At 42.1% G+C, this 15,217-nt stretch overlaps 1 protein-coding gene across 2 annotated transcripts in view; it reads left to right on the forward strand.

Moving 5' to 3' along the window:
• The window catches only part of SLC6A15 (solute carrier family 6 member 15), a 55,247-nt gene that overhangs the window by 18,271 nt on the left and 21,759 nt on the right, over positions 1-15,217 (forward strand). For both annotated transcript variants that reach the window (XM_074941958.1, XM_074941956.1), the window contains 3 exons: positions 1,249-1,738; positions 10,846-11,003; positions 11,451-11,577. In XM_074941958.1, coding sequence (XP_074798059.1) covers positions 1,450-1,738; positions 10,846-11,003; positions 11,451-11,577 — 574 coding nt within the window. In that variant the 5' untranslated portion in view covers positions 1,249-1,449. The remainder of the gene's footprint in view (positions 1-1,248; positions 1,739-10,845; positions 11,004-11,450; positions 11,578-15,217) is intronic.

Here is a 15,217-nt window from a genome sequence, read left to right on the forward strand (position 1 = left end):
GCTTTTTCACTTCAGCAGGTGGGTATTGTAGTTTTAAGAATGCTTGATAGAGATCCTTCCCTGAGACTTTCATCCTCCTCAACAGCACAGAGGCTGTCAAACCAGGGGTGGGACCATTCTACTGTGTCCCGGAAAGTCTCATCTATATACCTCTGTCTCCCTTAGCTCCTCCAGTTCAGCCACTCTAGTCTTCAAAGCCTGTACATGGTCTCTAAGGGCCAGGAGCTTGCATCGAATGCACACATACACCACCTGCCCATGGGGCAGGTAATCATACGTGCTGCACTGAGTGCAGTAAACTGGGTAGCCCCCACTCTATTGCTGGACTTCTGCCTGCATTATCTTTTTACTCCTGCAGCTCGTTCCTTTGCTGTTTTGTTTTTATCAGGGGGTGTTTGGCTTTATGTTTAAAGAATGTTAAGTGTATCTAGCCCCCTGGCTCACACTCCCTCATCTAAACTCCCTCACGAAACTCCTGTTAACTGCTCCTGATGGGTGGTAAAGTGCTTAGAGATTAAAGCCTCATTACGAAGCTCTCAGCCTTGCCTAGCAGGCCGCTAGGCTTACCACACACACGGTCAGCTCACGGTCCCCCAGACAGACCACACGGTATATTTCAGTCAGGCAGCAAGCACACCACAGACACAAACACACTCACACTACAGACAATCAACTTACCCCAAGGGTCACATAATCGCTCCTCATTCACCTGGAGAATTCCCTCGTGAAACTCCCCTGTTAGCTGCTCCTGTTCGCTAGTTCCTCTGGTTGCTTAGGAGTAGGCTTTTGAAAGCCCTGGTCTTCCGGAGTAGCCCCAGCACCTAGTTAAGGGTTGATGGGTGCTAAAGGGCTTAGGGATCAAAGCCTCATTAAGAAGCTCTCAGCCTTGCCTAGCAGGCCACTAGGCTCATGACACACACAGTAGTTCTTAGCAGTTGAGTAAAGCATATTTTAAATAGATGCTTGAAATCTGAAAGGTAGAGTTAAGTGGATTATCATAATTTAGTGTAAATCAGAATTTGGACCTCCACATATTGATGGTGTCTCTCTGACATTTTATTTATAAGGAGAGGAATATGACTTTCAATGTAGTCTACAAGCAAATTAAAACAACCATCTAAAAGATGAGTTAGAAGTTTTCTTGTAACCTAATGTGAAAATAAACTGAAATAGATAAATGGGCAAATAACTTTCCTAATTACATTTTCTTGTATAATTTAATAATGTATTCTTTTTTTAATTTCACAGATATATATAGTTCAAACATTTAGAACCAGAAATCTTCTTTCTTCTGAACACTCTGTATGAAGGACTAATCTGACATCCTCTTCAGTCTAACTGTTCAGTGAATTACCAACATTTTTGGTTTAGCCAAAGGAAAGCTTTCTTTGAGGCTTGTCAGCTTGCCTGAACTGAATCTGACCCACTTACACCTTTTCCTTATTGCAAATGCCTAAGAACAGCAAGGTGGTAAAAAGAGAACTAGATGATGAAGTTATTGAGTCAGTTAAGGATCTTCTCTCTAATGAAGACTCTGCAGATGATGCCTTTAAGAAGAGTGAACTGCTGGTTGATGATCAAGAAAATAAAGATGTAGATGTTGAAGAGGGGTCAGACGTAGAAGATGAAAGACCAGCTTGGAACAGCAAACTTCAGTATATTCTGGCACAAGTTGGATTTTCTGTAGGGTTGGGAAATGTGTGGCGATTCCCATACCTGTGTCAGAAAAATGGTGGAGGTAAGGGTCAGTGTTTACTAACTTGCCTTGCTGATTTCATTGTAAAAACCCGATACATTTCTCCAGGATCTCAAATTTATCTTAATTTTGGCAAGTGTTTATGAGAAGAAAGCACCCCCATCTTTATTTTAAAGAGCCAGATCTGCTGAAGGAAGCAATACATTAACCTGATAAGCTTCTTTGGCCTTGTGTTTTTTGGTAGAATTTCCCTGTTCACGTGACTGTTTTATATTAACTTAAATATTTGCTAAGCAAGGTCCTCTCACTTGTTATTTTCGTGGGCAGATTATGGTATGTGAAATAGTTAGGGCCTGATTCTTAGTCAGACTAGGCCTCTTTACATCATTCAGACAGTGTAAAGGGGCATTAAAATGGACATAAATTTAATGTACACTCACTTTAAGGACTAAAGCAGTTTAATGGGGACTTAGCATAATTGAGCATCAAGTCCTTTTTCATTAGATCACTACTTCCTAGATAGTTTGATCATGACTAGGTCTTTGCCAGAACAAAATATTATGGGAATGCAATGGTGGTTCTATAGGTAATGAATAACTTTAATCATACAGTGTATAATATGAGACAAAAAGGAGCTAATCTAGATGTTAGAAGAACATATTATGCTAGGATATAAATTTGCTTCACTTTTTCTTAATACCTTTCACATAAAAAGGAAACCACATCAAGTTGCATATTACTTGTCTGTTGATTCATGTCTTAGATACATGAGCTGGGGCCTTCCTTCAAGATATGCAACAATAGCCTATTAATCCACTCCCTGGTACGGCTGAATGCTCAGCTGAGTTGAAAAAGAGTCTGTCCATATTTGCTGAACAAAAAATGAGACGGTTCTAGAGAATTGAAAACAAACAAGAACTTTTATTCATGGTGGACATTAAGGGCCAGATCCTTCAAAATGTACAGACTGGGAAAACAGATGCCATTAAAGGCTACCGAATCAGGCCTAAAATAGTTATTTGAATTCCAACCTGTGGTCACAATGGCCCACATTCCATAGCTGCATAGTTTTCATTCATTTCAAACCCTTCCACCCTTCGTTTAGCTTTAATTTGTACCTTTATTCTGGGCTAGAACCATTAAATTGTTGGGTCCCTGTGGAATCTGACTCATTTCCTTGTCTCTGTGCTAAATAGGAAGTTCTGATCCAGAAAGTGGAAATTGGATATAGTGTTCTTGAAAGCCATATATTCTTTCTGTTTAAGGGCTTTTGTAGGCAGTATATGGGTAGGGTAGGGCTGATCATGTATCCTTATTGGCTAACACAAACAAATTAAACTAATTCACATTCATCAAACTTATAGTTATTTTGTGAAGCTTTGGTTAGTGCTAATCAGTTATGAATTTTGCAAACTCATTTCTTAATTCTGTGAACCAGCAGCACCAGTCTATCAGCTGCTTTCCTTAGACCAAGGAAAGATTGTTTTGACATGGTCAGGCATCTTTACAAGTACTGTGTCAGCTTGAGCTTGCCAAATTAATCCAGATGAAACACAAATTTATTAATAAAATAAATAATGTATATATAATTAAATTAATTAACAATACAAATCTAGGGTTGTTCTGTGGTCTGGGAAAATAAATCTACAGTGGTTGACATTAAGAGCTCAATATTTGTCCTTCCAAAGTGACCGCAGTATCATGGTATCTCCTATTCTAAGTATAGGTAGATCAGTGGTGAGCTGGAGCCGGTTCGCACCGGTTCACTGGAACCGGTTGTTAAATTTAAAAGCCCTTTTAGAACCAGTTGTCCCGCGAGGGACAACTGGTACTAAAAGGGCTTCTAAATATAACAACTGGCCAAAAGTGGCGCCTTAGGCACCGTATGCGTGGGTGCTCCGGGGCTGGAGCATCCACGGGGAAAATTTGGTGGGTGCAGAGCACCCACTGGCAGCTCCCCGCCCCGCCCTGCACCCGGCCCCAGCTCACCTCTGCTCCGCCTCCTCCCCTGAATGCACCGCCCCGCTCTGCTTCTCCGCCCCCTCCCGGTTTCCCGCAAATCAGCTATTTGCGCGGGAAGCCTGGGAGGGCTGAGAAGCAAGCGGTGGCTTCGCGCTCAGGCCCAAGGAGGCGGAGCGGAGGGGAGCTGGGGTGGGGGTGGGGCGCGAGGAGGGCCGCCCGCGCCACAGCAGGTAACCCGGGGGTGGGGGGACACACAGGGGAAACGCTCCCCGCTCCAGCTCGCCTCCGCCTCCCTGGCCTGAGCATGAAGCCGCCGCCTGCTTCTCAGCACTCCAAAGTTTCCCGTGCGAACAGCTGATTCGCGGGAAACCGGGGGTGGGGGGTGGACGGAGAAGCAGAGCGGGGTGGTGCATTCAGGGGAGGAGGCAGAACGGAGGTGAGCTGGGGCCGGGCGCAGGGCAGGGCGGGAAACTGCCAGTGGGTGCTCTGCACCCACCAAATTTTCCCCGCGGATGCTCCAGCCCCGGAGCACCCACGGAGTCGGTGCCTAAGGCGCCACTTTTCAAGTGATCAGTGGGGGGAGTGGCCGCTACCCTGCCCCTAGGAGCCCTGGGAGCCGCCCCAGGTAAGCACTGCCGGGACTCCCCACCTCGCCCCCTTGCAGGTCCCTCTGGCTTCTAGGGGCAGGGTGGGATGGGCACCCACTATGGCAGCCCACGAGACTCTCCTGCCCGCTTCTGTGGGCAGTCAGGGGACAGGGGAGGGGGGTGGATGGGACAGGGGTCCCGGGGCGGGGTGCGTCAAGGAACACAGGGGGTTGGATGGGCCAGGAGTCCCGGGGGGCAGGGGCAGGCCATGACCCCCTCGTGGGGTGAGGAGGGAACCGGTTGTTAAGATTTTGGCAGCTCATCGCTGAGGTAGATGCTGTGTTTATTGCAGGGTGCTGGGCCAGTGAATGCATGGCTTAATAGTGCCTACTGCAGTCTGTTTTCTTTACTTATTTTATATTATTTTGGGGACAAGGTCAGCTTCTGACTGGTTGAGAAGAATGAAAAATGTATTGCTCTGTTTCCTGGTGATTTAAAATAACAAAGCAAGATGGGGAGACTTTGATATAAATGGACACTCAAACATAGGTTTTGATTCTTCTCTTTTTGCACACTCCACATTTTAAGACTGTTCAATCTATTTTGTATTGCAATTAGAGTGCTTTTGCATAAATTTCACAAAGCCTGTTCTAAATGTCTTTGTTAGAACTGCTCTACAATCTTGCATTGAGATCATTTGATTAAAATGTCTGTATGAGTCCTGATTATATAGCAAAGCACCTTCATGTAGATTTTCCAATAGAACAGCTTTTCCAATATGATAACTCTAATCTAATCCAAACTTTTATTCTTTAACTATAAACTACTTATACTTGACAAATAATTGCAGACAATGAAAAGCCCCGTGAGTATTTTTAGAAGTAAACCAATCAATTTCCAGCTACCAAAAAACAATATATTGACTAAAAAGCTTTCCACTACAACAATAAATTTACTATATTTCCTTCTATATAATGTGTTCTAAAATCATTAATAGCATGTAAACTTTTATGATGGGCTAACCTTCAACATTTTTATCTTTGACACTTGTGACTTTAAAGATGCAAATAACTATAGAAAAGAATTGTAGACTTGAGGCTGAATTGGTTACAGATAATTTCTCTAGTGAAAATATTGGTCTTATCCCAGTTCCTTAATGGGACGTGGCTAGACTGGCGGTAGGACTTGGGTGCCTCCAAACCCTTTTCCTTTCTCTGGTTCCAGATCTCCCTATTCACTTTGACTCCCTAGTTTAATAGCTTTCTCTCTCTGACCTTGGGATTTGAGACCCTTTTTTGCTTGCTCCCTCCTTGCACTCTTCCACAGAAACTTATCAGTATTTTGATTCATATTTAGTATTGGACATATTGTTGACATACAGAGCACACCATGGTATCCACAGATTGGTATGGAGACAGTTCTAATGTTTGTTTTTTCATTATAGTCTGAGAAAGAAAGAAAATGGAAATTGGTTGGGGGGAGTGATATCATGGTTACACGGATAAAATAATGTCAGAGTGTCAATTAAGGATACCTTACTTACTGTGACCGGGGCCCTAGTGGGGAGCCAGCTATGGTCACTCAATTAGGGTGAACTGCAAAGAATGGAGGAGATAATCCCCATAAAGCTGGTGGATATTCCAATACTTAGATTTACCAAGACAGCATAAAACAGCTTCTTTATTACCTTACTGGTTACTCAGAAGTCCAAACAACACAGTTCCCTTAAAGTGATCCAGCCTCAGGCCTCCATTCAGGTACCCACGTCAGATAGGATGAAAATTTCTGTTAATCTTATTTCATCATATAAAAGAAAAGGTTTTACCAATCCCAAAGGATTGGACACATTACCTCCCAGGTTAATGAATGTGTCAGATCTTACCCAAGTAAACGCTACAGCCAATTCTTATTAACTAAAGTAAAATTTATTATAAAACAAAAGAGAGAGTATGGTTAAATGATCAGTGTACATACAGAGTTAGAGTTCAATTCATTGAGGTTCAGATTCATAGCAGAGATGGTGAGCTTTGTAGTTGCAAAGAGTTCTTTCAGAAATAGTTTATAGGTTATAGTTCAATGTCCAAATCTCATATTCAGGGCGTACCAGCATAACTGGGACCTCAGTCTTGGGACTCAAACTTCCCTTGATGAAGCCTAAGCAGATCTGAGATGACAGAATCAGGATCCAAGGATCTTTTATACAATTTCATGTCTTTTGACAAGTTGGAGTTCCTCAGGGAACAACAGGTAATTAGGGTGACTTTGAAGGAGATCCAACACCGGTACTTAGCTATACGAATTAACATAAGGCCATTTGTTTGTTCCTCCACCATTCACAGTACATTTCAAAGAGAGATGAATACTGAGATATCCTGTGTTTACAATTCATTTAAATGATAGGATGTTCTTTTGACCTCTGAATTATCAGAATACAGCATAGACAGGGACTGTTGATTACATCATTGACCCTACTCATACATATGTAAATACACAAAACCACAAACATTATCTCCCCACTTGTATTTTGACGGTTATTTATTTTGCAGGCTGTTTAACCCTTTCTAGCCATGCATCACACTTACATACAGCATGGCTCTGTAAATCAGTGGTTCTCAAAGCCGGTCCGCCGCTTGTTCAGGGAAAGCCCCTGGCACGCTGGACCGGTTTGTTTACCTGCCACACTTGCAGGTTCGGCCAGTCGTTGCTCCCATTGGCCGTGGTTCGCCGCTCCAGGCCAAAGGGGACTGCGGGAAGGGCGGCCAGCACGTCCCTTGGCCCGTGCCGCTTCCCGCAGCGCCCATTGGCCTGGAGCAGTGAACCATGGCCAGTGGGAGCCGCGATTGGCCGAACCTGCAGACGCAGCAGGTAAACAAACTGGTCCGGCGCGCCAGGGGCTTTCCCTGAACAAGGGGTGGACCGGCTTTGAGAACCACTGGTGTAAATGATGTCTAACCAGATTTGCAATACTGGCCCACAAGGCAGACTTGCTGGGTCATATATTTACATTAGGAACTCCACAAAATACAGATCTAGGAAACTGTTAAATATTGTCAACAGTATTTTTCTACCTAGAGCTCTTTGGGAGTTGATTATTTCCATGCACATATTTGATTGTGATACATTTTATTTAATCACACATCATTTATATTGCAGTTCACAGCTTTCTCTAATGTGCTGAGTCATGCACAGCTTTAATCCAAGCATTCTGAAATTGATAGTTTGGGATGTCAGGTCAGAAAATATGACAGTAACATCATATTACAATAGATAATTTTATTAGAGGACAAATTATTTTATATACAGATCTGAACTATAAAGCTATATTAACACATATTTTAATGTTACAACTTGCACCTTCAAAAGGAAAAATATTTTTAAGATATAGAACAGAACTGTGGCATGAAAATACAGAAATCATACCAAGCTGTGACACTCAAAAGGGCTATCTTGATAGTTGGCATGCGGAGCCACTTTTACCTGTGTGCTCTGCTAATTTAGGATGCTGTTAGGAAATATGGCCAAATGTTGCCCAAATTGAATAGGAATTATCCTAATTTGTCATGTACACTAGAACACCCATGTGCCAATTTTTCATGCATTGGAAAGAATGCTTTCATATAATTCCCATTTGTGACAGTGTGAGGATGACACTGCAAGAAGCTGAAACAAAACATATTTGTTCTGATTCTGTGCTGACTAGGGTGATCAGATAGTAAATGTGAAAAATTAAGATGGGGTAGGGGGAATAGGCACCTATATAAGACAAAGCCCTGAATATCAGGGACTGTTCCTCTAAAATCGGGACATCTGGACACCCTGCTGCTGATCTATACCTGTGCACTGAAAATAACAGAGTTGTACAGAATCATAGAATATCAGGGTTGGAAGGGACCTCAGGAGGTCATCTAGTCCAATCCCCTGCTCAAAGCAGGACCAATCCCCAATTTTTGCCCCAGATCCCAAATGGCCCCCTCAAGGATTGAACTCACAACCCTGGGTTTAGCAGGCCAATGCTCAAACCACTGAACTATCCCTCCACCCCAAAGGTATAAGGGTATAAGACAATGCAGAATTATGCAAGGGTAAATTTGGCCCATTGGTTTAATTGATAAATCTTGCAACCTACAACTGGTGTACAAGAGGGCCCCAATTCCACACAGGAGTTAAGTATGTGCTTAACTTTAGACCCTTGTGGTTAAGCTTGTAGGTTGAGATGTTGAAGACATGGGTTCAGTTCTTGCTCTAGTACAGACATCCTGGGTAACATTAGTCAGTTAAGTCCAGTTTTTAAAGGTATTTAAGCACTGCTCCACTCACCATTACAAGGCCCAAGAAATTTAGACAGCTAAGTCTCATTTTCAAAAGTGACTTAGGTACTTAGGAGCCTAAATCTCACTGAAAGTTTTTTGCAACATCACACAATCCCTTTATAGGTCAAAAATGTGCACTTTTGCTGCTCTGGTGGCAGTTAACACACACAGTGTCTGAAGGTAGGTTGATTTAGCATGTGATTATATCACTACTATTCTGATGAGTGTGATTATATGCACACAAAATCTAGCACAATCAAGTAGCCAGATCAGAGAGGCTCACTCCTTGGGAAGGTTTGGCTCGAAATGATATACATTTACTTAACAGAAAGCGCTTTGTAAACATGAGATTTCTTGTTTTTTCTAATTTTAAAAGATGCATGAGCATTTTCCGATGAATACTACACTATCTGTATGATGGAAAACCATTTCTACAAGTGACAGGCAGAGATTAAAACTGGAAGGGTATCAACTGCTTTAATAGAATCATAGAACTATGGGGCTGAAAGGGACACTGAGCGATCATCTTGTCTATCCCCAGAAGCTGAGACATGATTAGTATGCCTAGACTATTTCTGATAGGTGTTTGTCTAACCTGTTCTTAAAATCCTCAGTGACAGGGATTCTGTAACCTCCTAGATAACCTGTTCCAGTGCTTAACTATCCTTATAGTTAGAAAGTATTTCCTAATATCTAACCTAAATCTCCCTTGCTTCAAATTAACCCCATTACTTCTTGTTCTACCGTTGGTGGACATGGAGAACAATTAATCACAACAATCTGTTACATATTTGAAAATTACATATTTGCTATCATGACCAAACCCTCTCCCCCCCTCCCTCAGTTTTTCTTGTCAAGAATAAACATGGCCAATTCTTTCAATCTTCCTTTGCAGGTGATGTTTTCTAAACCTCTTATTTTTGTTGTGCTCCTCTGGACTCTCCCTTTTTTCCACAACTTCCACAACAAGTGTGGTGTCCAAAACTGGACTCAGTACTCCAGCTGAGTCTGCACCAATGCCAACTAGAGCGAGACAGTTGTCTCCCTTGCTCTAGATATGACACAACTGTTTATACACCCCAGAATGATATTTGCTTTTTTTGCAGCAGCATCACATTCTTGGCCCATATTCAGTCTGTGATCTGCTATAACCCCCAGCTCTTTTTCTGCAGTACTACTGCCTCACCATTTATTTCCCATTTTGTTTTTGTGCACTTGATTTTTCCTTTCTAACTGCAATACTTTGCCCTCGTCTATATTGAATTTCATCTTTTTGATTTCTGACCAATTCTCCAATGTAATCAAGATAAATTAAAATTCCAATCTGACCTTCCAAAGTGCTTGCAACCTCTTTAAGCTTGGTGTTGTCTGTACATTTTTCAAGTGTACTCTCTACATTCAATGAAATTAATGACAATGTTTAATAGTACCAGACCCAGGAGTGACTGCTGTGAGACCCCACTTGATATGTCTTCCCAATTTGACAGTGAACTACAGATAACTATTCTCTGAGTATGTTTTTTCAACCTGTTGGGCACCCACTGTATAATAATTTCATCTAGACCACATTTCCCTCATTTGCTTATGAGACTGTCATGTGGGACTGTGTCAAAAGCCTCACTAAAGTCCAGATATATCATATCTACTGCTTCCCCCTATCCATTAGGCCATGTATCCTGTCAAAGAAAAATAAGAAAATTAGAGTAGTTTAGAATGATTTATACTTGGTAGTCCATGTTGGCTATTCCTTATCACCTTATTGTCCTCTAGCTGCTTACTAATGTATTATTTAATAATTTGTTCTGGTATCTTTTTGGGTATCAAGGTTAGGATGACTGCTCTATAATTCCCCAGGACCTTTTTATTCCCCTTTTTAAAGACAGGTACTAATGTGTGCTCTTCTCCAGGACCTCATCTGTCCTCTAAAAGTTCTCTGAGATAATTGCTAATGGTTCACCTTGCTTCAGCTAGTTCCTTAAGTGGTCTTGGGTAAGTTTCATCTGGCCCTGCTGACTTGAAGATATCTAACTTATTTAAATGTTCTTTAACCTGTTCTTACCCTATTCTGGTCTGTAATCTTTCTCACTTGTTAATATTGTGTTAAGCATCTAGTCACAATTAATTTTTTCAATGGAGCCTGAAGGAAAAAAAAACCACACACACACACTTTAAACATTTCAGCCATTTGTGTCATCCATTATTTGTTCTCCTTTCAGAAATTTACACCAGCCCCTGACTTAGAAGACTCTTCCTCATCCTAATAGTGATTGATGTCCTCTTGTTTTCATAGGTGCATATCTTTTGCCATACTTAATTTTGCTGATGATAATAGGGATTCCACTTTTTTTCCTGGAGCTTTCTGTGGGCCAGAGAATCCGACGAGGAAGCATTGGCGTATGGAATTACATCAGCCCCACGCTCGGTGGAATTGGTTTTGCAAGCTGTGTGGTAAGTTCGTAATTTACATAGTTTGATGTTCTCCAGAGCATCACAATGAAATACATTGGGACTTTCTGCTCAGTTTTAACCAAAGGTTAATAATTTTTGTTCTAGCTCCAAAGTCAATTCACAATGTTTACAGAATCCGTAAAGCTCATATTCTAATATATAAAAATATTAGTCTTTTTGGAGGAAGAGAATCTGCTAAAATATTAGCAAGGTATGCATGATAAACACAGGGAAAAGAAACCAAGAATTTGGAAAGTATTGGACTTTAAATATATCCACAAGGGCCAAATCACGGAGCCTTTATTCATTCCTTACTTAGGCAAAATTCTCATTAATTTCAGTAGCAATTTTATGTAGTGCTGGATTTAGCTCATTGTTTTATTTACTTTATCTTATGATATGCAGTTGTTCAATAAAGCTTTTAAAATATCTTGTTTTATACTTCAGGTATGTTTCTTTGTGGCCCTCTACTACAATGTCATCATTGGATGGAGTTTGTTTTACTTTTCTCAGTCGTTTCAGCACCCCTTGCCATGGGATCAGTGTCCTTTGGTGAAAAATACTTCTCATACCTGTAAGTCTTGGATACATTCATTTTTTTTTTAAAGTCACGTTGGGCTTGATCCAAAATCCACTGAAGTCAAGGGCAGTCTTTCCACTGATTTCAGTGGGCTTTGAGTTAGACCCTTTATTTGGATATCACCATTTAAAAAAACAACTTTTTTTAAGGCTGTCAAACAATTAAAAAAATTAATCACGATTAATCGTGCAATTAAAAAAAAATAATTGTGATTAATCACATGATTAATCGCACTGTTAAACAATTTATTTAATTTTTTGGATGTTTTTTACATTTTCAAATATATTGATTTCAATTACAACACAGAATACAAAGTATACAGTGCTCACTTTATATTTATTTTTTATTATAAATCTTTGCACTGTAAAAAACAAAAGAGTATTTTTCAATTCACCTAATACAAGTACTGTAGTACAATCTCTTTATCATGAAAGTTGAACTTACAAATTTAGAGTTATGTAAAAAAAAAACTACATTCAAAAACAAAACAATGTAAAACTTCAGAGCCTACAAGTCCACTCAGTACTATTTCTTATTCAGCCAATCGCTCAGACAAACAAGTTTGGTTACAATTTGCAAGAGATAATGCTGCCCGCTTCTTGTTTACAATGTCACCTGAAAGTGAGAACAGGCTTTCGCATGGCACTGTTGTAACCTGCATCGCAAGATGTGCCAGATGCGCTAAAGATTCATATGTCTCTTCGTGCTTCAACCACCATTCCAAAGGACATGGGTCCATGCGTCCATGCTGATGACGGTTCTGCTCGATAACAATACAAAGAAAAGCAGACCTACACATGTTCATTTTCATCATCTGAATCTGATGCCACTGGCAGAAGGTTGATTTCCTTTTTTGGTGGTTCGGGTTCTGTAGTTTCCGCATCTGAGTGTTGCTCTTTTAAGACTTCTGAAAGCATGCTCCACACCTCGTCCCTCTCAGATTCTTAAACCTTGGGTCCAATGCTGTAACTGATTTTAGAAATCTCACAATGGTATCTTTTTTGCATTTTGTCAAATCTGCTGTGAAACTGTTCTTAAAACGAACATGTGCTGTGTCATCAACTGCGAATGCTGTAACATGAAATATATGGCAGAATGTGAGTAAAACAGAACAGGGGACATACAATTCTCCCCCAAGAATGTCAGTCACAAATTTAATTAATGCATTATTTTTTTAATGAGTATCATCATAATGGAGGCATATCCTCTGGAATGGTGGCTGAAGCATGAAGGGGGCATATGAATGTTTAGCATATCTGGCACATAAATAACTTGCAACGATGGCTACAAAAGTGCCATGTGAAGGCCTGTTCTCACTTGCAGGTGACATTGTAAATAAGAAGCAGGCAGCAGTATTCCCCATAACTGTAAACAAACTTGTTTGTCTTCGTGATTGGTTGAACAAGAAGTAGGACTGAGTGGAGGTGTAGGCTCTAAAGTTTTATGTTGTTTTGTTTCTGAGTGCAGTTATGTAACAAAAAAAATCTGCATTTGTAAATTACACTGTCACAATAAAGAGATTGCTCTACAGTACTTGTATGAGGTGAATTGAAAAATACTACAGTAAAAGCTGTTTTATCCGGCACTTCACCAGCTGGAAAGCTCTATAAATTGGCATTTCTGATCTTCATTGAAATTCCAGTTTATAGTCCAGTTGGCGTGAGGCCAGCAGGGGGTTGGGGTTTGGGAGGGAGTGTGGAGCGCAGGCTCTGGGAGGGAGTTTGGGAGCGGGAGGGAGCTTGGGGCGTGAGAGGGAGTGCAGGGTACTGGATACGGGGCTCCTGTCCTGGCTGCTCCTAGGCGTAGGCATGGTAGGTGGCTCTCGGCGCCGTGCCTGCCCCACCCCAAGCACTAGCAACGCAGCTCCCATTGGCTGGCAACCATGGCCAATGGGAGCTGTGGGGGCAGCGCCTGTGGGAGGCGGCTCAGGCAGTGCGCAGAGCTGCCTGCCACGCCTACACATAAGAGCAGCTAGGATGGTCACCGCTTGCAGGGAGCCACTTGAGGTGAGTGGCTCCCAGATCCGGCACCCCGCACTCCCTCCCGGCCCCCAAGCCACTGCCCTGAGCCCCCTCCTGCACCCAAACTCCCTCCCTCTTATTTAACCAGAATTTTTCACTTACTGGCACCCCCTATTCTCCCAACATGCTGGACAAAACAGCTTTTCCTGTATTTTTTTTTATAATTTTTACAGTGCAAATATTTGTAATAAGAAATAATAATATAAAGTGAGCACTGTACACTTTGTATTCTGTGCTTTAATAGAAATCAATATTTTTAAAAATGTAGAAAAACATCCACAAATATTTATTACATTTCAGTTGGTATTCTATTGTCTATTAATCACGGCTAATTTTTTTTTAATCGCGTGAGTTAACTGCGATTAATCGACAGCCGTACTTTTTTTTTTAACCTACTATTCTTTAAGTAACACCTAAGATTAATGTAACTGAAAGAGACTAGAGGAAAAGATATATTTTCTGTGTATTTTCTAGTTTTTTGCTTTGCATATTTGATAGCATGCCATGTATAGTCCATTTCTATGGATGGTAGGTGGAGCCCCCCTTTGGGGAGGCTAGCCCCTGGCTCTGCCTCTTCCACCTGCTCCCCAACCCCTGTGGCCAGAGCCCCGAGCCCCCCGGCACCTGGAGCCCTGAGACCCCCTGTCCCCCCTCAGGGTAGCCAACCCTGCCCTCCCCCCGGAGGAGCCCCGAGTCCCACCCCCCCACCTGGAGGAGCCCCCAGACCCCCCCTTTCTGCCGGAGGAGCTTTGGGCCAGCCGAAGCCCTAAACCCCCCACCCACACACCTGCCTGGAGGAGTCCCGGGCTCGCCGGAGTCCCAAGCCCCTCACTGCCAGAGGAGCCCAGCGTCAACCAGAGCCATTACTGCCATGCCATGCCTCCCCTCCCCAGACTCCAAGCCATCCCACAGGAAACGTGTCTCTCCTGGAAGAACAACGTGAGCTTTTGATATGCCCTATGCAGGTTCCGGGGCAACTGAGGAGGCGGTATGTGCTACTCAACTTTCTGGGTTCATCAGTAATATCCCTGGACTCCGGAGTGATTACTGATGATCCCGGGAACCCTAGTAGCAGATACTACCTTCTCAGCCACCCCAGAACCTGCATGGGGCATAATAACAAGCAAAAACTTCCTCCACCAAACCCACAACAGGGCTTCCGGAGGCAGTGGCTGTGCCATGGGAGGCTGAGCTGGCATATTATACTCGCCGCCCATGTCCATTTCCCTCTTTCCCCTATATAATGCTTCACTTATCGCTTTGCCTTTGTCTGAGATTTTTAAACAGCACAAGGGGAGAGAGAAAAAAAACACATTTCAAACCACAAATATTGACAGGAGGATTCAGGGACAGGTTTCTGGTCTGTACAGGCATCAGTACTGTCCCGAGACTACCTTTACCTCATTGAAAAAACCACTGACTAGATTTTAAACCTAAAATAAGGCAGATATGGTGTTAAGATGCATAAAAAGAAAAATAACCCACCTGACGTCTAAGAAAAATAGGCAGAATTTGGAAAAGGCCTAATAATGTAAAAAGGTCATTTGAAGGGTAACCGGGCTGATTGAATGCTAACCTCTTAGGAAATATTTTGATGAGGAAAGTTATAGGCT

Source organism: Natator depressus, chromosome 1 (genome assembly GCF_965152275.1).
Source record: "Natator depressus isolate rNatDep1 chromosome 1, rNatDep2.hap1, whole genome shotgun sequence".
Taxonomy (NCBI): Eukaryota; Metazoa; Chordata; order Testudines; family Cheloniidae; genus Natator; species Natator depressus.